Source organism: Lucilia cuprina, chromosome 6 (assembly GCF_022045245.1).
Source record: "Lucilia cuprina isolate Lc7/37 chromosome 6, ASM2204524v1, whole genome shotgun sequence".
In the NCBI taxonomy this organism is placed as follows: Eukaryota; Metazoa; Arthropoda; class Insecta; order Diptera; family Calliphoridae; genus Lucilia; species Lucilia cuprina.
Genome location: NC_060954.1, coordinates 36,405,667 through 36,428,612, shown reverse-complemented (window position 1 = coordinate 36,428,612; position 22,946 = coordinate 36,405,667). Strand labels below are relative to the sequence as shown.

At 29.4% G+C, this 22,946-nt stretch overlaps 1 protein-coding gene across 5 annotated transcripts in view; it reads left to right on the top strand.

Moving 5' to 3' along the window:
• Positions 1–22,946, top strand: part of LOC111675361 (myosin heavy chain, non-muscle) — a 75,637-nt gene that overhangs the window by 40,679 nt on the left and 12,012 nt on the right. For all 5 annotated transcript variants that reach the window (XM_046954949.1, XM_023436116.2, XM_046954948.1 and 2 more), the window contains exons 3-4: positions 890–1,046; positions 10,868–10,989. In XM_046954949.1, the coding sequence (XP_046810905.1) occupies positions 890–1,046; positions 10,868–10,989 (279 nt within the window). The remainder of the gene's footprint in view (positions 1–889; positions 1,047–10,867; positions 10,990–22,946) is intronic.

Genomic DNA, 22,946 nt, shown 5'->3' with positions numbered 1-22,946 from the left:
TATTACTTGCCTACTTACCGGGTAAGTAAAGATTTTGCTGGTCTAAATTTAGACTAAATTTATGAGGCCCATATATGTTACTTTTCTTGTTTAACATTCATTTTCCCTAGTATTTAATATCCAAAGGTTTATCCATATTTGAAATGCTTCCAATTTCTTTTTAACATCAATCAAACGTAGCATTCTACAAAGCGTTTCTATGCGCCATTTTATCTATCTTGATATATTTCATTGATCATTAGATTGGATTTGTGCTGATGTTTGTAACGCACAATAATATTGGTCCTGTACCCACCTTAAAGTATACCAATCGGCTCAGAATCATTTTCTGTGTCGATTTAGCTATGTCCGTACGTCCATACAAACCTTGTAATCAAACTACAGGTCGCAATTTTGAAGATTATTCTATGAAATTTGGTACATGATCTTCTATTGTCCTAGGGACGACGCCTATTGAAAATGGTTAACATCGGTCCATTATATCAGCTAGCCCCCATACAACTGAACACCCCTATAGGACTTTTAAACTTTGTAATCAAACTACAGGCAATTTTGGAGATAATTCAATGTAATTTGACACATGATCGTCTGCTGTTCGGAGTTCGGTAAAAAGTGAGGTTCGGCCAATGTTCGGCGAAATATTGACCGAACACCGAAATATTTTGGAATTATAAATTGGTTCTTTTCTTAAAAATCTTTCGATTTATTTAATATTTCTTTAAAGAAAAATTTACAAGAATACATTCATACCTTATAGGACCGCCTGTTGTTTTCATTTTTCTTTCTCCATAAAAATCATTCGTGCATAAATATTATTTCGAGCATTTTACACAACTTCTCACATTAATAATTTGTTTTTAATTTTACTCTCTTTTTTTCTCTTTTACAGACATATTCCGGTCTTTTCTGCGTTGTTGTTAATCCCTATAAAAAGTTACCAATTTACACTGAAAAGATTATGGAACGGTATAAGGGTATAAAAAGACACGAAGTACCTCCCCATGTTTTTGCTATAACAGATACCGCCTATAGATCTATGTTGCAAGGTAAGTTTTACAATTTTACAACAAAAATATAATTGGTTAAAAATGGATTTAATATATTTGTTTTTTTTTTTTATTCCCCTAATAGTAATAATTTGTTTCGTTAAGTTGTTTTACTTACTACATATTTTATTTTTAAAATAATGACGTTCAAAAATTCTTTTAAAAAATGTTTTTAAGAATATGAACTCTTGGAACTGCGATAAAAAAGTACAAAAAACAATTTTTAACCGTTTTTCGTCGTTTTTTTTGTTATCTTTTATATGATAAGTTTTTTGTTTCTTGGCAATAAAAACCAATATTTGCTAATGACCTTTTGTTGGTATAAAATTGTGTTTAATTGATAAGATAAAAATATTATTTTTCTGTTCTTTTAAGAAAATATTACAAAACTATTGCGATTTTTTTAATTTGTCTTGACATAAGGGGAATTAGAATGAATACTCTTCACTTCTAATTTAGTAAATTTTGAATTTAGATTATCTTTTTTAAGGAATTTAGAGAATGTTGAAAAACAACCTGATAAGCAAATAATCACAATTCTGATACTAGTTGCAATGAGTCAGTTTTTTCCCTAACTTTCTCTATCGATCTGTTCACACTATATGTATCTAAGAGATAACTACATAGGAAAAACTTAAAACATTAATCCAAAAATTGTAAAATAAAATACTGGTCTCTGAGTTTACTGACTGATATATCAGTATTTATTGCAGCCCTCCCACTCTCCTTTCTCACTTTTCTTAGGAAATGATACGCTCGAAGTCTTTATAAATGGAGTCAAATCTTGAAAAAATTATAGAAAATTAGTGTGCTATATATAGTTTGTGCTTTAGGCTATGGGATCATTTAGTCCAAAATTGGTGTCTCGACCATATCAAGACTATAAAACATTTATACATGGACCTGTTCAGGATACTAAATCTTTGAAATCAAGTTCTGGTCTACATATATGAGTTCCTTTTTATGGGTCTGCTTAGACTACATTTTGTTTTTGACTTGATAATTCCATTTTTTTGCCTTATTGGAACTTTTACGGATGTAGTGGATATGGCAGAACATTGAATAATAGGCGCGCATGAGGGCGATTTCATAACATATACTTCCCATAATAACGACTGTGTACGTTATTAGAATGATGACAAATAAGAAGCTATCTAACACTGCCTCTTCCTTGGGGAAAAAGTGGTATCAGTACCACTAGTCTGTCGGGACTATAAACGAGTGATGATGTAATGTATCCTCGGACATTGCTTGGTATGATTTGACATGGGGTCGGACCAGAGAACCACTTAACTTAGTCCGTAGTTTCGGACTATGTGAAGGTTATTCGAGAAGTTTCTTTAAGGTGCACGTGTTTACTGTGGGTTAAAAACAACTTATGCCTGTCAGACAGATACCTTGCAGAGGAGTTGGATTGTTGGACTTCTATGTTATATGTTTGCATATGATACGGGAGTAAGTTTGTCAGTTGTTGTTCAATATGAGTGTGACAGATGAATTAGAAGTGTGCTGGGATGGATGAAAATGAACTAATACAAGTGATACAATTAAATTTTCCTTCCTTGATCGCATATCATCAGGGTTTACTCTGTTCATACCAGATTTACCAAAATTTATTCTCTGTGAGTAAGAACAAGACCTCCACATAATGGATGGATTTCACAAAGGGGCGGTGGTAAGTCGTCCAATCAGATAACACTATGGTTGGAAACATGAATAATAATAACCCCCATCGCCCATCAACCTTTCACTCTTTTCGTTTTCTAACTTTTTGGAATTTTGTAAACGAACAGCTGATGCATGCAAAATCGACTATTGTGAATGAATTGCTCACAACTGGTTCACGATAGCACTTTTCCCTATGAGAGGAATGGAAATTTTAAGGGAACAAAAATTTGACTTTTAAATATTGGAGGTAAGGGTGAATATTCTCGAACTAGGGCTAAATTTGATTCTAATTGTTAACAAAAAAAACTTTTTTCAAAATAGAGGACAGTAAGGTTCAATTGTTTTGTTATCGATAATAAATCAACATAAGTAAACACCTTTAAGCTTCTTAACATTTAAATCAATCAAATAAATTTAATAATAATGAAATTTAATACCTTAAAAAACACACTGGATGAATGAGTGATTACAACTCGGTACTTATTCGAATCAAAGCAATAACATAAACATTTTTTCTTATCATATTTGTTTACATATATTATTCAAAATAAATAAAAAACGACAAATACTTAAAAGAACACACCACAAAATTAAAAAAAAAAAAAAAAAATTAATACCTTTCTTGGAAATTTTTTTAATACTCAAACTAATTTCCAAATTCTTACTATATATGGTAACAAAAACAACAAACTATATAAAAGATATTTTATTTGAATAACCATGATTCATTTTAAATACAACGTTAATAATAGAGTAGGTACTCCAATACTACTGTTACTACTAACAGCATATCTTCAGTTCCACCTACACCAGCAAACACAACTATTACACACTGTATTTATTAAATAAGACTTTCTTCATTTATGTATGTGTCAACAGTCACAACTGTATAGGTTTTTTTTCGTAGTAGTACGTAGAGATTTTATTTGCGTTTTTGAACCATTTATTAATGACGAATGATCTTTATATTTGTATAATTCACAATTGTTGTCGTATCGTTGTAGCGTTGTATGTCATAAACATTTTTCAAATAAAATTTTTTGAAACAAAATCAAATCAACAATCAAACAAGAATTCTATATTCGGCTGTGCCGAATCTTATATACCCTTCACCATGATCTGGGATCTACATACTTTATTGCATGTTTTTGGGTTCAATATTTGTTTGAGCATGAATAAAAAATATATTTTGATGAAATTTTCAGAGGTCTCGGATTTTTGCATACCTCCGCTATTTTTGGACCGATTTTCTGTTTTTAAATAGCGATCTTCCTGAAAGCATGTCAAACAGAATTATTGAATATTCGGATCTCGCCTATATCTGGTCCTCTGGTCCTCTAAAAACTGATTTCAGCAAACATACAGACAGACAGATGGACAGACAGACAGACGGACATGGCTTAATCGACTCCGCTATATATAAGGATCCAGAATATATACTTTATAGGGTCGGAAAATTATATTATAGAAATTACAAACAGAATGACAAACTTATATATAGCCTTCTCCAGAAGGAGAAGGGTATGAAAATTACCACATACCACGATACAACCTTACAACACTGATTGTGAATTGAACAGTTGTTTTCTTTATATTTCAATATGTTGTACTTGGTACAGTAGAACAGATATTGTTGTCAACAGAATATGGGTTCCACTAACTACTAGTTTAAGTGACTAACATGGCTTCTACCCTTTGATACATGATCTTGTGATGACGCTGTGTTCTTCACTTTTAGTTACGTTAACATAAATATTAAGAAGAAATCTTATTGAATTTATGGTATCTTTCTATTCAAAAAAGAACGGCAACATTATGAACATTTTAAAAATGAAATATTTATGTAATTTCCTTTATTTTGACTTTAATATCAAGTTTTTACGGAACCAAAATTTTAATTTCTACTACAATTTAAAATCATCTTGTTTCTTTTAATTTTTATCACTCTGTTTATTAGCCAACTTAAGAAAAAGTATGGAACTGGTTTTATATTTGTTTAACCATTCTCTCTAATACCATTGTATATGTGCGTGTGTTTTTTTTTTGTTCAATTTAAAAACGTTTTATATAAAAATCGCACTTTATTTTCATTCATTTTGCATACGTTTACATACTTGTTGATTTGATGACTCATCTCCTGTGTCCATCCATTCATCTATCTAGCTATCGCTATTCGCTTGTCCATGTGTTTATCAATTGAATCACAATCTTCTCTATTGTTTTTATTTGTGTACTAGTTTCATTGTTATATGGTTTATAGCTTTGAAATAATAATCTATAGACCTTTTAAATGTGGCAATTAGGGATTTTTGTCGGGAAATTCCCGGGACTTTTGTTTCTTAAATTGTAAATTTATTAAATAAAGTTTCGGTTTAAAACATGAAGTGAAATCTTGTCTTCATCGAAAATGATATGTTCTAGGTCCTGACGTCTTTCTAAGAAGCACGTATATATGTATGTTGAGCTTTATCGAATATTGTCGGGAAATTCAAAGGATTTTGTTTCTCAAATAGAGGTGGAATATTTGTTTTTTTGAAATTTCCAATCCCCTCGAAAGGAAATTTTTTATCGTCAAATTTCAGTTCACAATTCATTCACAATAGTTGATTTTGTGTGCAACAGCTGTTCATTGTTCACAAAATTCTATCAGAATATTTCACAACAGATGAATTTTGTTCATCTAAAAAATGTTAGTGAACAAAAAAGTGAAAAGGGAATATATTTCACATGAAATGTTGATTTGGCGACAGGGGTGTTTAAGATAACTTTCGGTTAAAAATACATCTGAACTTCAGCGAATAAGATTAAAAAGTTATAGGTATTCAGGATTCTATGATGTACGTACATATGTCTGTTGCAATCACAATAGGACCCAATTGAAGTTTTATCGCACTTTTGACGATTTTGACATTGAATACAAAGATCAGTTTGAATACCAAAAACTTACTCCATTAATATTCTGGCAAATTGTGAACAATAATTCCCCGGGAGTTTATTCTCTTTTGCATGCTTTATGTATGGGAAAGGGAACAAACTCCCCTGGAATTAATTATTCAGAATATGCCTAATTGTTGTCAAATTCAACAACATGTTGCAAAATCAAAGAATTTCTCAAGCATTGATTTCTTAACATTATAACGCTAAGAAATTTAACCAGACCATTACAGAGAACCTGTATAAAATACAGGGAAACCTTATAGAATATATGGAACCTGTGCTGAATATGCCGGCAAACAACTAACCCGTTTTACAGTTAGGACTTTGACCTCAAGCATCGATTTCTTAGCATTTGCAAAGAAGCCTAGTAGAAATGGTACTTGAACGTTATAAAAGAGTGGTTTTATTGCACTAAACCCAAATCAGAAGAGATCGTATGTAAAGCCCTGACAGCCAGACCAATCGACACCAAAGTCATACCTTTATAACGCTAAAAAATCTAACCAGATCATCAAAGGGAACCAGTACAAAATGCGTGGAAACCTTATAGAATATATGGAACCTGTGCAGTGTATGTCGGCAAACAACTAACCCGTTTTATAGTTAGGACTTTGACCCGCCTATTGTATTCTCTACAGACTATCCAAAGTTGACAAAACAAAATTAAACGTTATTTTGTGGCGGAGTCTATATATTGCAGAAAATATGCCGTACAACATATTCATTCACAATAGTTGATTTTGTTTGTAACAGTTGTTCGAAAGAAGATCCACCTTAGAAATCTCATTATACTATGTATTGTTAAAAATCAATTCATTTTGGACTGATCTACATAAGGAACTAAATCCTCATATCAAGACCCAATCCGATGATCAACTAATGATCTAAATATTTCTTAAACTTTTTACATTGGAATTTGTTTCATCAATATTTCTGGGAATTAAAAAGAACAAATCTCTGATAACAAATATCAATTTCAATTAAAATTGTTTTTATTTTCTTCCTAATCAGAGAACCATTCATTCCTTAATGTTTGAAAATATAATTTCAAATACAAACATCTTTGACTCAAGCGTTATAGCGAATTTTTAAAATTTAAAAAAAGCAATACTTAAAAATTTTAAGAGGAGTTTTTAGTTTCGACTTTATTATTTTAAAAAAGAAATCTGAAAATTTTCTGGAATTATATTACAAATGTCTGACTCATTCTTAAGGAGTTGATAAACATTTTTTATATATCTTTCATTTTGTTGTTATTGTTTCAGATAGTTTTTGCAACGGATGAAGTTTTTGTATCACATTTCCTACATTTCAATTTTAGTACATATTTCAAGAGCATGATTCATGCAAAATATTTAAAAATATTTTTTTTTAATGAAATTTCAAAAGAAAGTCTTTAGTAGCAAAGTTACATTTTCAATTGGGTGTTATCAAAGAAATAAAGAAACTTTTAAGTTTAATTAAAAAAACTTTAAGGGTTGATTAAGCTCTAGTATACATATTGTTTAAAACATATTAAAATATGTTTTAAGGATAAGAAATATCACACATTCTAAGTTGTGTAAATACCCAGAAGTTTTAAAGGTTGTCAAGGTATACTTTTTAAACAATAGGTTTCCGTTACTTTAACACCTTAACTTTCTAGTATTCACTTTTTGTTAACGGTCTATTTGTCACTTATGAATCAATTGCAAAGTAAATATATAGCAATTGATTACTTATCAGATCACAGGTAATCTAACATAGAGTCAGTAGCCACTTAAGTGTTCCTTAGTAAACAAAAGAGTAGCCATTTTTGAATAGGGTTTTATGTAAAATCTGAGCTAAAAACCTTTATAAATGAATAGTTTTGCTAAAACTTGAACCAAATATCTCAGTACAACCGGCTTGCTGCGTGTTTTAATTACATAAATCTTTTTAGATTAAAGTCAATTACTTAATTATGTTTATAAAAAGTTAAAAATTAACTGTTCATATTTTTTTCCAGTTGTTGTTTTTGTTGCCACTTTAATTATTGCTCCATAAATACAACATGAAAAACCCAAACACCATTACATTTAATATAAAAAAATCTTTATGCCTTAAGATTTAATGAAAAGAATTAAAAAAAATATATAAAGAAATAATAAATAATCAGTACGAATATAAGAAAAGAATAAAGAAAATAAAAAAGACATAATGGATACTTGAAATACCAACGAAAAGACACACCCAAAAATACCACTCCAAAAAGGAGAGTTTTTATTTTTATTTTCATTTTCATTTAATAATTTTTTAAAGAAGATACAAAACAACTGTTAACAGATTGTATTTAAAAATGTAGTATTTGGGAAAATTTTTACTAAAATACTTAAAGAACTGTTTTTTTTTTGTTAATGACTTCCAATTTGTTTAATAATGTTCTTTTACGAAAGAGATTTCGTAAAAATAATGTTTCATTTACAAATTTTATCTTTAACTTGTAAAAAAAGTGTAGGAGGTGGGACATTGATTTGTTATTACCGAGATAAGATCACACCTATCACCAATTTCAGGTGAAATATGTTTTTTTCTCATATTTTTCATTCCCTAATATTTTTGACGTAAACTAAATTTCCCTGCTGTGAAATTTTCTGATCGAATTTTGTAAACAATGAACAACTGTTGCATCCAACTATTGTGAATGAATTGTTTACAGTAAGTTTCGAAGTGAATTAAATTTTCAAGGGAACTTCTATTGGCGATAGGGATGATTAATACTCTTATGCTCTAAATCCTTGTTTGTTTATTAGGTGATCTACAGAGGTATATTCGTCCGTCTATTAAGAGTACGATAGGGCTCAAACGGTTGTCACTCTTCAATCGATACTTCGTGTTTTTCTGAAATTAGTTTTTCTTATTCCCACAACCCTAACATCTGACTTTCATTGAAGACTCAGCCATATGTCGACAGGTTGGGCCAATAGATCGCACAATGGACTACAAACATAATTTTTTTGTCGTACTATGTGTTGAACTAACTTCCCCCTGAAGTCTTTCATGTTATCTACAATACATCGAATGTACACAAACACTACTTTCACTATCATCCCTCCCATGATCTAATACCCTAATTCCAAGACAATTAACTGCTGGAGTTAGGGTTACTTACTCTAGATCCCTTTCATGTCACTTACAACATATATATCAAATATCCACAAATACTGCTCCCTCTATCTTCCCTCTCATGACCTATTTCCGTAGTTCAAGACAATGTACTGCTGGAGTTTGCGTCACTATGATCTCGCCTAAGAAAAAAGTTATTAATCGTTATTTTGCCCTAGTCTTACCATAAGTGTAACAAAAATCGGGCCACTGTTAATTCAATTCTCCAAAATTCATCTTTCATACAATAAGTGGTTTAAACACCAGATCTGAGATATATTGGGTCAAAACCAGTTTTATATAAACCTAAATAATCGATCCCTTATTGCTCGTCATTTTGAGAAGAAGTTACTTTCTACTCAATATCGGCTTGAAATAAGGACATTAAGATTACATTGAAACAACGCCACTAGAAGATAGCCTCCCGATGTTTATGGATCAATAGGTGGTAATATTTAAGTGAAAATTGTCCATCTTAGCAAGTCTACACTCAGAGAAAAATTTGATTTCATTCAGCAAAAATCGAGCTTAAATACAAAAACAGGAAAAATGAAAATGATAAAGTACTATTACGAGACTGGGGCCCAAGGAACTCGACTTGGTTTCTATTTTATTTGGATTCAGGTCACTATTGCCCCCACTCGATAAATCACATAAAATCATTTGATAAAACCTAATAGCAATAGTTTTCAGTTCATTGTGAAACATCAGTTATCTAGGACAATGCAAAGTATGTAATGTCTTATCTACAACGTTAAAATTCCTTTTAGAGACCTTAGACTACACCTATTCTGTCCAATAAATTGGTAGTATAAGTGAATTTCTAAGTCAATTTCTAAACGATTGAGCAGCCCTGAATCCAAATACATAAAATGGTAGAAATTTTTCAAACTTGCAATGGTTTTTCAGATGAGGCCTAATTCGGATCTTTACAATCCATTTAACCGTTATATGACTTGTTGATAATATACCGAAAACTTTCAGATATCATACTATATTACGGAAAAATATTAAAATTTTATGTTTATATTATTATTTCAGAATTACGAATTAGAATTATTTCAGAATAATTTCAGAATTACGAAGATGTAATCGTTATATCGAATATAACTCAATAAGAAATTTTCTATTGAATACTTCAATGAGTGTAGACAGCACTTATTATTTTTATATGAAGAGAAGGGTTTTTCACCTTTAACATTTTATGTTTTAAACAATCACTCCTATCGCCAATCATCATTTCACGTGAAATGTGTTCCCTTTTCACTTTATCGTTCACTAACTTTTTTGTCGTGAAAAAAATTCCCTGTTGTGAAATCTGTTGATGGAATTTTGTAAACATTGAACTGCTGTTCCATACAGAATCAACTATTGTGAATGAATTGCTCACAACTAGTTCACGATAGCAATTTTCCCTTCGAGGGAAATGAACATTTCAAGGGAACAAAATTTTCAGTTCTATTGGCGATAGGGGTGAATATAAAATCTGAGTAGTGAGGCTGTATAAAAGCAGCGACTGACGATTCTCTTCTAGCAATACAGATAGAATGTGTTACCCCAGATCTGAAATCTAGTGCTTCCTCCATTTTCAAATAACAAGCCTAGGTTTGATATTTTGTAAAAGTAGGGGCGGACTTCTTAATAACTTATTAAAACTTATAAAAGTATCAAGAACGAAACTAATTGCTTTATTTTAATTTCTTGCCTAGTCAAACTATTTTTGTTCATTTGTTGCTAAATGTTAGAAATAGTTTTTTTTTTTTTTTTTTAATTTTATTTTAAGTGTTTCTTAATTAAAATGTTTATTTACAAAATCATCACTATTTAAAGTGTTGAATAAATGTGCGTGTCTAAATATTTTGCAATTAAATGTTCGTTATCTCTTTATTTTTAATTATTCATGATGTCTTTTTTAAAACTCGTAGCATTAGTAACATATGGTGTGGTGATTGAAAAAGCTTATAAGATATCCAACATAATATTTCAAATATTATTTAAAATTTAGGTTATTATTGTTTTAATAGATTTGTTAAATTTGATAAGTTTTAAACTATTTTATAATACTATTATTTTTTTCTTTAATTCTTTTCTAGATCGAGAAGATCAATCAATTCTGTGTACTGGTGAATCTGGTGCTGGTAAAACTGAAAATACTAAAAAAGTCATACAGTATTTAGCATATGTGGCTGCTTCAAAACCTAAAGGTTCTGGTGCGGTAAGTTGCATTTATATTGTTATTTTCTGAAATTTATTATAGGCACTATAATTAAAATTTTATTATTTATTTTTGTAATAAATTTATTTGATTTCTTCAATATGATTAAACAAAGAAAATCGTTTAAACTTTTTCTGAAAAACATACTTTTGTTTATATTTATTTTATATTTTTATATTCTCGGTTGAGCTGAACCTTAAATGTTCTTCACCAAGTCCAATGTATTTTAATGAAAACCTTAAATCTTAGAAAAATTCGTTCTGTACTGCATTTTCTTAAAATATCTTAAAAACTTTGTTATTGTCTTACACATTAAGTTTTTCAAATGAACGTCGTTCAACTACTTTTCTTCTGTCACCAATCAACATTTCACGTGAAATATGTTCCCTTTTCACTTTTTTCGTCACTAACATTTTTGATGTGAACAACATTTTCCTGTTGTCAAATTTGTGAATTGAACTATTGTGAATGAATTGTTTACAATAGCAATTCTCCCATCGAGGGTAATACAAATTTCAAGGGAACAAAATTTTCACTTCTACAGGCGAAGAAGTAACTATAAGTACAATATATTTTCATTAATAGGGGACCGATCTAGAAAAATTATTTGTCTATATTTTTAAATAATCATATTGATTTTTTTCCCAAAATCATTATAACTTTGTGAGTATTTTTTTACAATTAAGATATTTTTGTTAATGGACTTGGGAACTATGCTTAATAATGCACGGACCCGAAAAAAGATGCACAGAGAGATTTCTATATATACACAACATATTCAAGTATAATTTTAATATACTTAAGTATTCGGATCTCGCAGATTTCAGAGTTCTTCAGAGAATTTGTTTCAACATAAATAGAAACAGACTGAAATCGACTTTCGGATCTCTCAGATATCAGAGGGCTTCTGAAAACTAATTTCAACATACGTAGGAACAGACTGAAATCGACTTTCATATCTAAGGACTTGGAATATGTCGAAAAAGTGACATGACAACGATCGAGACATTAACCCCTCTATTGTGAAATTTGTTGATGGAATTTTAAAAACAGCTGTTCCATACAAAATAAACTATTGTGAATGAATTGTTCACAACAAGTTTACGTTGGGAATTTTTCCTTTGAGGAAAATTAAAATTTAAAGGGAACTAAATTTTCACTTCTATTGGCGTTAAAGGTGATTATCAAGGCTGTCACAGAATTCCATTCCGATCGAAAGTGCAATTATAGCAAGTAAATAAAATTGTTAATTTCATATTGATAGTTTGAAGTAATTTCATACTGAAAAAATTGTCATTGAAAAATTTGTCATCGTAGGCACTAGAGAATTCGGTAGAAATAGAAAAATCCACATCTTTTCTAAAGAGTTCTTAATTAAAAGCAAAGAAATATTTCTTAATTAACAGCTGTGATCATATTTTCATTAAATGAACTAAATATGGAATTTGTTTCTAAAATTCTATAGAAATTTCTTTAAAAAAAAAACTAATAAAAAAATCAATTATTCATTATTAATTAAATACTTACGTGTTAAATTCAAAAAATATTTTTTTGTTCAATTAACAGATGTTGCGATTAAATAATCTATCTAACTATGAAAATCTTTAAGATTTTTATGGCGGCAACAAATTTTCAAATAAAAATTTCCTTGAAAATTAAAGTCAATTATTAATAATTTGTAAACAAACTGAAATTTAAACAGAAAAGAAAAACCAAAATAAAATAATGTTTCTCCTTTAGTGAGTTGTGTTGTGTTCACCTAGTTAATTTAACCGTATATGACCATATAAAGTTAACAATTTACACATATTTTTTTTTTTTTTGCATTTAACGACAACAAAATTTATGAAGCAAAAATTAGTAACAGAAAAAAAAAACCATAATTGATTATGATATTATTAAAAAAAAAGTTGCAATTGTTTTTTTCAGTTTCTATAATTTATAAATTAACAAAAAAAACCTTGTCTAATAAGGAAACTTGTTCTTGAAAATGTGCAACAATAATATGGGAAAATATTTATTTGTTTTGATATTTTTGGCTAACAATTGCAAACAAAGTTGTAGTGTTTTTTTTCCAAAAACAAAATTGGTTAAAACTTCTTAATTCAAAAATGTTTTTAAATTTATTTAGTTAAACAAAATAGTAGATTATTTTATCTTAAAAATATAAAGAATAAACCAAAAGAGGCAGCAAGAGAGGGAGAGCTACAAAATTTTGTTTAATTAAAATTTATTTATTGACATTTGACGTGTACGCATGCGCCTTTAAAACTGCCATACAATTATAAGATTTTGACAGACATTTGTTGTTGTTTTTTTTTTTCTGTTTTGTAACTTGTTGATGTTTTTTTTTCTCTCTCTATTCATAGTATTTTTTGCAATGAACTTGTTTGTCATGTACTTGAATATAAAATAAGTGGAAAAAATAAAAACTAAAATAAACAAATAAATATATAGAAAAATCCTAAAGTAAATTAATTGTTTATTTAGCTTTTCATCAACTTAAAAAAGTTTTATTAACTTTACGTTATATACTTCGTATGTATACATGCATAAATTTTCTATTCGTATTTGGTTTGTTTTGTTACATATTTAATGTATTAATTAAATGCTTAATTGTGGATAAAATAAGGCATGAAAATTTGAGAAAAATAACAACTATACGTTTTACTATTGACATATTTTATTTATTAATAATGACAATCAGTTGAAATGTGTAAACAGACGAATTGTTTTTTTTACAAATTAATTAAAATCAAGATCGTTAAGAGTGTAAGATTTTGATCAATATTATTTAGATTTTTAGAATCTTATAAACCATGTTATATATTCTTGTAATTGGGTTTAAAAGTAGCAATTTTGAAGGACAACAGAATTTACGAAAAACGACCTGTGTTCGAAGTGCCTATTACCTCGTTAAAGAATATCTGTTAAGTGGAGGTTTGTTATGATCAATCATAGAGGTAACTAATATAGCTGGAGGCTACTAATATACACCTCTATCGCCAATGGAAGTGAAATTTGTTTTTCCTTAAAATTTTCATTTCCCTCGAAGGCAAAATTGTTATCGTTAACTTGTTGTGAACAATTCATTCACAATAGTTGATTTTGTATAAAACAACTGTTCAATGTTTACAAAATTTCATCGACAAATTTCACAACTGGGGAATTTTTTCACGACAAAGAAGTTAGTGAACAAAAAAGTGGAAAGGGAACATATTTCATATGAAATGATGATTGGCGATAGGGTTCCTTGTCCAGACTCCATCTAATTTTAGCTAGAATGTATGACCTAGTCTTACCTGATTCCGACAAGTGTATTAGTTTATAGCCTTAATTAATTACCCTTATTGCCAATAAACATTTCAATCCCTTTTTTGTAAACATCGAACAGCTGTTGCATATGAAACTGTTGTGAATGAATTGTTCAAAAATTTTCCCTTCGAAGGGAATGCAAATATTAAGGGAATAATTGGCAAAAGGAGTGAATAAGTTCACTAATACTTTTGAATACAGATCCAGGATGCTTATATCAGTATAAACTCCTCTTCGATTTCTGATATTCGTAGGAGCTGATGTTTTATAAACATCGAACAGCTGATGCATATAAAATCAACTATTGTGAATGAATGGTTCAGCAATTTTTTCTTGGAAGAGAATGAAAATGTTCAGGGAATAATTGGGAATAGGAGTGAATGAGTTCACTAATACACTAATACTATGCTTGTATCAGTATAATTTCCTTTTCTTTTTCTGCTATTTGGAGGAGCAGAGGCTTGGAACAAAGGTGGAACAAAGGTGGTTAATTTGTGGTACATTGCAGGTTCTGACATGATTATGAGTTTGAGTTAGAGACTAAGAGGTCGTCCTCAGTAATTGCTTAGCCCAAAGTTGTAAGCTTTATAGTGCTAACGATCCTTGTTGTGCGCCCTTTGAGTTTGGATACCCTGGTCACCAACCAGTCCAGTGCCAACTTCAATACAATTGTAACTGAGAGAATGAAATCTAAGAGGATGTGAAGAAAGTTAAAAGCAGCATAATCAGTTCAGCGTATTCCAGGATAAGTTATCATATCTTATCCAAGAGCTTTCATTATAAATTTACAGGAAATATATGAATTTATACTGACATCAAACATGTCATTAAAACACTCTCTTGTGTCTACAGGATATCTAGACCAAATGTCTCTTAACGAGATGCCACAACATTCGAACCTGAAACTATTTTGGACTATCGACATACTCTAAAGCTCTTCCGCTTTATGCAATGATTATTAAAACCTGTTTTTATATTGATAAAGTGTGTAGTAAACCATTGTTAAACCGTGATCGTGTACAGGGCCTTTTAGATCAGACGGTCATTATTGTCCACCGGTTCGACAAAACGACTGATCTGTCCAATTTACAACAATATCAAGACGTTAGATTTAAAAGATTCCATTTAAGGATACCAGCAGAAAATGCAATAACAAGGATGAAAAGAAAACGGTAAAACTAATTTTTTGTGTGTATTCTGCTGTGTTCGATTTCGGGTTGATCACTATGGGCCGTACCTTCTTGCAAGAGTTGCATTATTTTTCTTGTTGGCATATTTCGTTTGGGCGTATTTATGAACTCAAGTCCAAGTACCCATGATTAACGACAGCGTTCACAAAGTAACCTTTTCGACAACTGAGGCTTCAGGCATTTATTCTTAGGCATTTGGGTCTTAACTTGTTTCCCTCCTTCTGAGAACATTCCCAGCAAAAAATTGAGCCTCCTTAGAAGCAGATTTGTTAGATAGCGAGTAGTTGTTACTGTTTACACATGTTATGCAATTGAGGAAGCAGCATTCAAATTAAGAATATTTTTTGCTGCATTGCCGTTCAGGTGAGCCTTTCAACAAGGAAGGAAGGAACCTTTTCAACTAAAAAGTATTTAAACTAATGCCGTTCCCTTTCTCCAAGGAACCACTTACAGCTCTACTTCTTTGTAAGGTATATGGGAAAGTTTTTTAGCTATTTATCTATTTTGTAATCGTTAGAACATTTTTAAACAATTATTTTATATGTGAATTTTGTTATCTCATGATTTTTGTCAAGAACCCTCTAAATTATTTCTACCAGATTAAGTAGTTTATTTAAAATTTCTCTATTATCTCGTTAAAACAAACAAAATGATATTTTATTAAATTTTATGTTCTTAAATAAGAACATTTTAAGACTTTGCCGGAGTAGCTTATCTTGACAGTAGTAGAAAAAATAAACGATATTGTACTCGTTTATATTATAAAAAGTACTAAAGACATTTGTTTTCACAAGACATACCAAAAGCTAAAATAAATATTTCAAACATGAGTCACTTTACCTTTTTTTTTCAACAACAAAAGGTGTCTGTAAGAATAAAATACGAAAAAAAAAACCTGGCATATATTTTCAGTTTTTTAAAACATTTGTTGGTTTTTTTTATAAAAAAATAACAACAAAAAAAAATAATAAATAAATATTGCACTCGTATATATAACTACCATATAAGGTAAAATAATAAAAATACAAATTTAATTGCCATAACCGAAAAAATATGTTTGTAATCTGAGATGGTTGGCTGTCCAACTAAGCCGAATATTAGAGAAAATCTTGACAAATATGCAATGTAATAAATGAAAACTTTAATCCTTGTTTAAACCCAAAAAATATATGTTTGATTCAAATGTCTAATTGTTACAAAATGACCTAGAATTTTATTTTGTTTCAAAAAAAAAAAACATTTGTTATAAAAATTAAAGGCCAAATACTTTTACTTTTAAACTTCTTCTATTAAGATTAAAAGCTTCAAAAAAATAACGTACAATTTCAATTTATTAAAATGTGACAAATTTTTATTGAAATAAATTTGGAAATAAAACTAATTGCTATTTTTTTTCTTTGCTTGTTATTGTTGGCTGGCAGACAAAAATTAAAACAAAAAAACCAAGGGTTAATACCATTTACAAATAATGTTTTATATACTACAGATCGATTCCCCCTCTTTTTTTTGATAAAATGAGACACACACACACACACATTTTCGATGACGTTACAATTTGGTTGAATGACAATGACTGTTGTGATGATACTAGTAGTGTGCCTGGCATCATGTCTAATAATTGAAAATAATTTTTAAATCACATAGTGGCGGCGTTATATTTTTTTTAACAAAAGAAACTGAAATATATTTTAAAATAAAACCCCCCATTGAGATTTTAGTTTAGTATTTGTTTTCTTTTTATTTCGTCAATTCATCAATTTCCTATTGAGTGTTTGGGAAAATTTACATTTTTAAGTGGAAATTTATTTTCTTTAACTTCCGCACTAAAAAGTTTTATTAAAAATGCATTTACCGAAAACTGATAAAAATTTTGAAATGTTAATTTGTTTAAGTCTCACTTGTAAATGATTTATTAGTTTTGAAAGTTATTTTTCAATTTTTTTAATTAATTTTTAAAATTGTCTATATTTTTTTAAGAAAACAACTTGAAAGATCTCTTTTCCTGAATCTTAATACAATTTCTTTCCTGTTATATTATCAAAAGTGGAGAAATGTTGGAAACTTAATTTATAGTTTCTAAAGGTTGCTTTTGATTTTCATAACACGATGGTTAAATATTTTTTACTTTTCAAGAGGTTTATATCTCTTACTTTAGAAGAAACGTATGTTTTAACCCGCATGATTTGTACAGCATCCAAGAGGCAGAGAAATCTGGTGTGTGCACAACTTTGAGGCTTCGGGTATCGTCTCATTTTAACTTCATATGAAAAAGCATAAATAGAACTGAATCTTGCTTTTATTTAAGGGATGCCAACTCTTATTCATGGGAAACTATACAGGTCCCTACACATGATTACGCTTTACGTAAATTTTAATGAAAAAGTAAAATTAAATTCCATTCGCATGACAAGAAAGAAGATAATAAAGTCGTATGATTTATAATTTTTGTGTTTACACGATTGTTATAAAAAATAGCAAAGTATGATGAAAACAGCTGTTTTCCTTTTCTCCTTTGTGTTTACGTATAAATACATGCCTGAGCTAATACGAATTGATTGTTTTTTTAAAACATATTTAAGAATTAAAAGAACCATACAACTGCCAAATTTTCCATCCATATTATTTCAAAAGGTTTGATGGATTCATTATATATTGCGACAATCCCATTCGTACTTTTTTACACAAAATTGTCACAGATTATATAACTTGTGTGGTCATGGTTTATATTAGACAGTTATCAACGTCTACCTGTTTGACAGCAAGAGTGAACTATTAGATCATAGATTGACAATTTCAGATTTTTGACATTGGTATGGCATTATTTAATAGATCTTTCTTGTATTGACATTCACAAGATAGATTAGTTCATTCGTACCACATTTTTGGTTTGCCACGACGACCATCTTTTTGACACATCACAACTGATTTGGCCAATCTACAACATTGCAGCCATTTCCGGGGCTATTGAAAGATTTCACAGATTAAATCTTCCATTTAACGTCTTCTACAGAATTCGAAATGGAGAGGAACAAGTTCTATGTGTATGTGTGTATTCCACTCTTTCTAATTTAAAATTGAACACCAAAGTCCGTATCTCTTTGCATTAGTTGGTATTCCGTTCTTTTTGATTTAAGATTGACCACCATAGTCCTTATCTTAGTTAGTTGATCTGTCTAGTATCGACATTCATAATATAGATTAGATAATAAGTTTCACCTACCATTGAAGCGAAGTTGTGTAAATTGGATCAAGAAGCAAACCATTCGGCCATCACAACTGGTCCAATTATAGATTCAAGTAAGTTGGCTTTATATGTTGTCACCTAATCAAATCTATGATACAGATTGAGTATTCTTAATCAGCGACAACAGTCAAGGCATTTTTTTACAATCTCGCTAAGGAATCTGTCATTTAACCGCTCAGGATTTAGACTAAATTGTCGAGAATTAGTTCTTTGAAAACTGTTTTAAAGTACTTTGTCATTACAACAATGTTAAGCAGAATAGGTTCTGGAATTAATGACGACAACACTTGTTCAAAGGTTGTAGTTGAAAAAAAAAAAACTGAAGTGGCTCTGTTTGCACCCCTTCTAGAACTACTTTGAGGTCCCTTGAAATAAATTCAAAACATAAGCAAAATTGTATATTTAAAGGAGATTGTATGAATCATATTCCTATGCATTATATCATTTAGATATAATAACAGTTTAGTTCTCTTGTAAACAAAATTAAAACCCTTCAAATTGTGCACAATTCATATTGTGCGCACTCCCGGCTCTCTTAACAACACTGAGTAACTAACTGCGTTTTGATGGCAATCAATTGCCTAAACTAAACACTACTAAATTTGTTTATTTATTAGTGACGATTAATTATCTTTATCATGATTACTAAAAATAGTATCTTATGCATTTTACAAAAAAAAAATTGTAAACAAAATAAATAAACACCATATATAAAATGTGTCAATAAATTAAAAAACACTAACTTGGGCAAAAATTTCTTAAAACTAAATTTTAGACCTTATGAGTCACATTTATAATAATATTACGTTATAATAACAAGAAAGACCGACCCAACGATCGATATACATTCATTTCTATTTGAACATGAATCGATAAAATTAAATTGATAAGAAATACTATAAAAATAATTATTACGAATGAAAAACTACTTAAAATTAATCTTATCTTAAAGGCAAAAAAACGAACAAACAAACATTTTTTGTTTAATTGATTAAATGTTCTAACCTTTAAAACATAAACAATTTATTAATGTTTTCAAAATTGAAAAAAAAAACGATTTTCTTTGTTTATCTATTATATTAAATTTAAAAAATATATATTTTATCCTACACCATTTTCTATTAAATAATTATAGGCGAAAGTAAGTTTTTTAACAGCAGAATTAGTTTTAGATTTTTAAATTTAAATCATATAAGTGCAATTTATTTTTTTTAATGAATTTTTGTAAATATTAAGGTTAATTTTACTTTTTTTGTAATTTCCATTGTGTTTTTTTTTATTTTAAAAAAGGTGCGTTTAAACTTTTTCTTAACAGCTTGTTTAAATAGGTTAAATATCGTTTATAAAGCTTTTTTTGTTAACGTTTATTTAATATTAAAAGTACAGTAAGTTTCACAAGAATTTTGTCAATCAATTTTTTTATTAATTTCGCATTATTCAGAATCATTTTCTTAGTTGATTTAGCGATACACAGTGAGAGAATGGAATTTTGTAATAAAATGCTCACACACCTATAGAGAAAGTGTTTCAGAATTTAAGTTTTTAAGATTGATCTCATAAAGCTTTCACAGACCCAGAGTAGAATACCTCGTCGCCTTGGAAGGTAGTCACGTCACGTCACATGTTCAATTGAAATTTAAATTATATACGTCCCGTTATTAACTATAACAGCGTTCTTATCTGGTTTCCAGCGGAAGCTTGACCTGTAGACCAGGTTGACCTCGAAGTCATTTCATATAGTTCTATTTGAAACAGAGACATGCAGTTCGTAAAGTGAATGTTCGTAACCCCTCCTACTTACAACTTTACTGGCGAGTTCGCCAGCTATACAGTTTCAGTGACAGTTGTCATATAAGAGTTATCCAGAAATATTACTCAATCAGAGATACCAGACATTCTTCGATTAAAATAGATGACATGAAGACAACCGCTAGATTTCTGATCACTTAAAATTTTCAATATTTTATAATGCCCTAGCCAGTTTGGTATTTCTAAATTTAAAATACTGAACAGATACTAAAATTCGGATGAAATATCGGTTATAACAGTGAGATTATGAACGTAATAGTTATCCTCTATATGTTGACCTTTTAAGACGGAGTTTTTTCTGATAAATATAATCTACATTCATTTTTTAAACCTAGTTTAGGTTTTCAGTAAACGTATCTTCACACGATCACACTTTTTGTACGTAAAGTGTAATGAAAAAGTTTATTTTACAAAACGTAGAATATAAGCAGTATGTTTACACGATTGGTGTAAAACAGTAAACATATATGATGAAATCAGCTGTTTTTCTTTTCATATTTGTGTTTACGTTTAAATACATCTCTGATCTAATGCGACTTTATTAGGTTTTAAATCATTTCAAAAAAAAAAAATGAAGAGAGCCATTCGACTTTCAAATTTTCTATCTGTATTTTCTCACAATGCGTCATTTTTTCTTGTTGGGTTTAGACGATTCCATCAGAACTCTCCTACAAAAAAATTTTGACAGTTCATATTACTTGGGTGCTCGTGTAAAAGGTGCTTCATCAGTTACGTTATTTATTTTCATAGATTAACTAAGTGTATTGGCCCATTAAACCTAAGTTATGGGTGAGAAAACACATTCAACAAAAACAGTATACTAATCAATACGAAAGAAGAAAAACTGTTTTTTTTATGCTTTTGACTGAAAGGTTGGCAATACTAACAGAGTTAAGTGCTCTTAAATTCATAACTTAAAAAACATCGGTTACATTAGGCGGTAGCGAAAGAGCTAACTAATTCCCTGATTAAATCTAGTAGACTGTTTGGATTGAATCTAGCAATTTCTTCCAGTTAGTCATGGAACCTATTCCCCAGCCATTTTAACTTGAAATTCTGTAGGATATTAGCAAATTTCTCAACCTCTCTCTAGCTTCTCAGTCTTTTCACATAGTACAACTGGGTCTATCCAGTCCCATAAGTATTTGGGAAAGCGTCGGAACTGATACGAAATCTTATCGTCCCGGGTGACAATTTATGTTGATAGTCAAACTGTTCTGACAGCATTGCCTCGTCACACGGTACATTCGCGCGATTATATATATGAAACTGTCATTATATTGTTTTGGTTGCCAGGACACTGTAATGTGCATGGTAATGGGGTTGTCTGCAAACTAGCTAGATTAGGTTTGAATCTTGATATAGATGACAAGGCAAGGTTTGTAAAACCACCGATTTATCACTATTATATACTGATATTTGATAGAATCCGTGACATGATAAACCAGTCTTGAAATAGTCGATTGAATTGCAAAGTATGAAAGGCCCTTTGGCCAAAACTTGATATGGATGCTACCAAAATACCTATAGAAATGGATAGATGCTGTCTAAGAATTCTTACAGGGATTCTAACTATGCATTGATCAGTTAGGGTATTTGCCAATAAGTGGGTCAGTAATATAACGGACTTTTGTAGGTGATGCGAGGATGAGAAGAAAATAGAATCGATCGAGCACGATATAAATTCCTCGGCTCTCGCGGCGTAAAATCCTACGAAGAAGATATTATTTAAATTTATATTCGGTGAACTAAAGTGTAACTTACTGTAACTACTTTATCTTTAAACTTGTTTCTTTACCACTTTAAATTTTTGCACTTAATTTTGTTAATAATTATCTGCCTTTTATAAACACTTTATTAAACATATTTAACTTTTGGCAAATTTTGCTGGAATGCAAATTTATTGCATATTTTTAAAATAATCATTAAAACAAATTTCAACAAAAGTCATATTGCACTCATTTTGATAACATCAAGTTATGAAATTAAAATTTTAAATTTAAAAAGAAGAAAAATAATAAATAGATAAGAAATATAGGTATAGAATTTTATAGTTATGAAAATAGATTAAAAAAATTAATAATTTATAAAATTTATATAAATAATTTGAATTTTGGTGTAGGTATTTATTTAATTATATTTTTGTTGTAATTATTTATATGATTTATTTATTTATTTATTTTAATTATTTTAATTTTATTCTATTCATGTTTTTTTTTTCTTTTTTATTTATTTTCATGTAAACTTCTGCAAATATAAATTTAAACACGCTCCTTAAACAAAAAAAAAAAAAAAACAACAAAATTATTATGAACTACTTTACTTTCTTTGTACACATAAATTTATTTTTTGGTTGTTGTAAACATAATTTGGTTGTTGCTGCAAAACAAAACAAAATA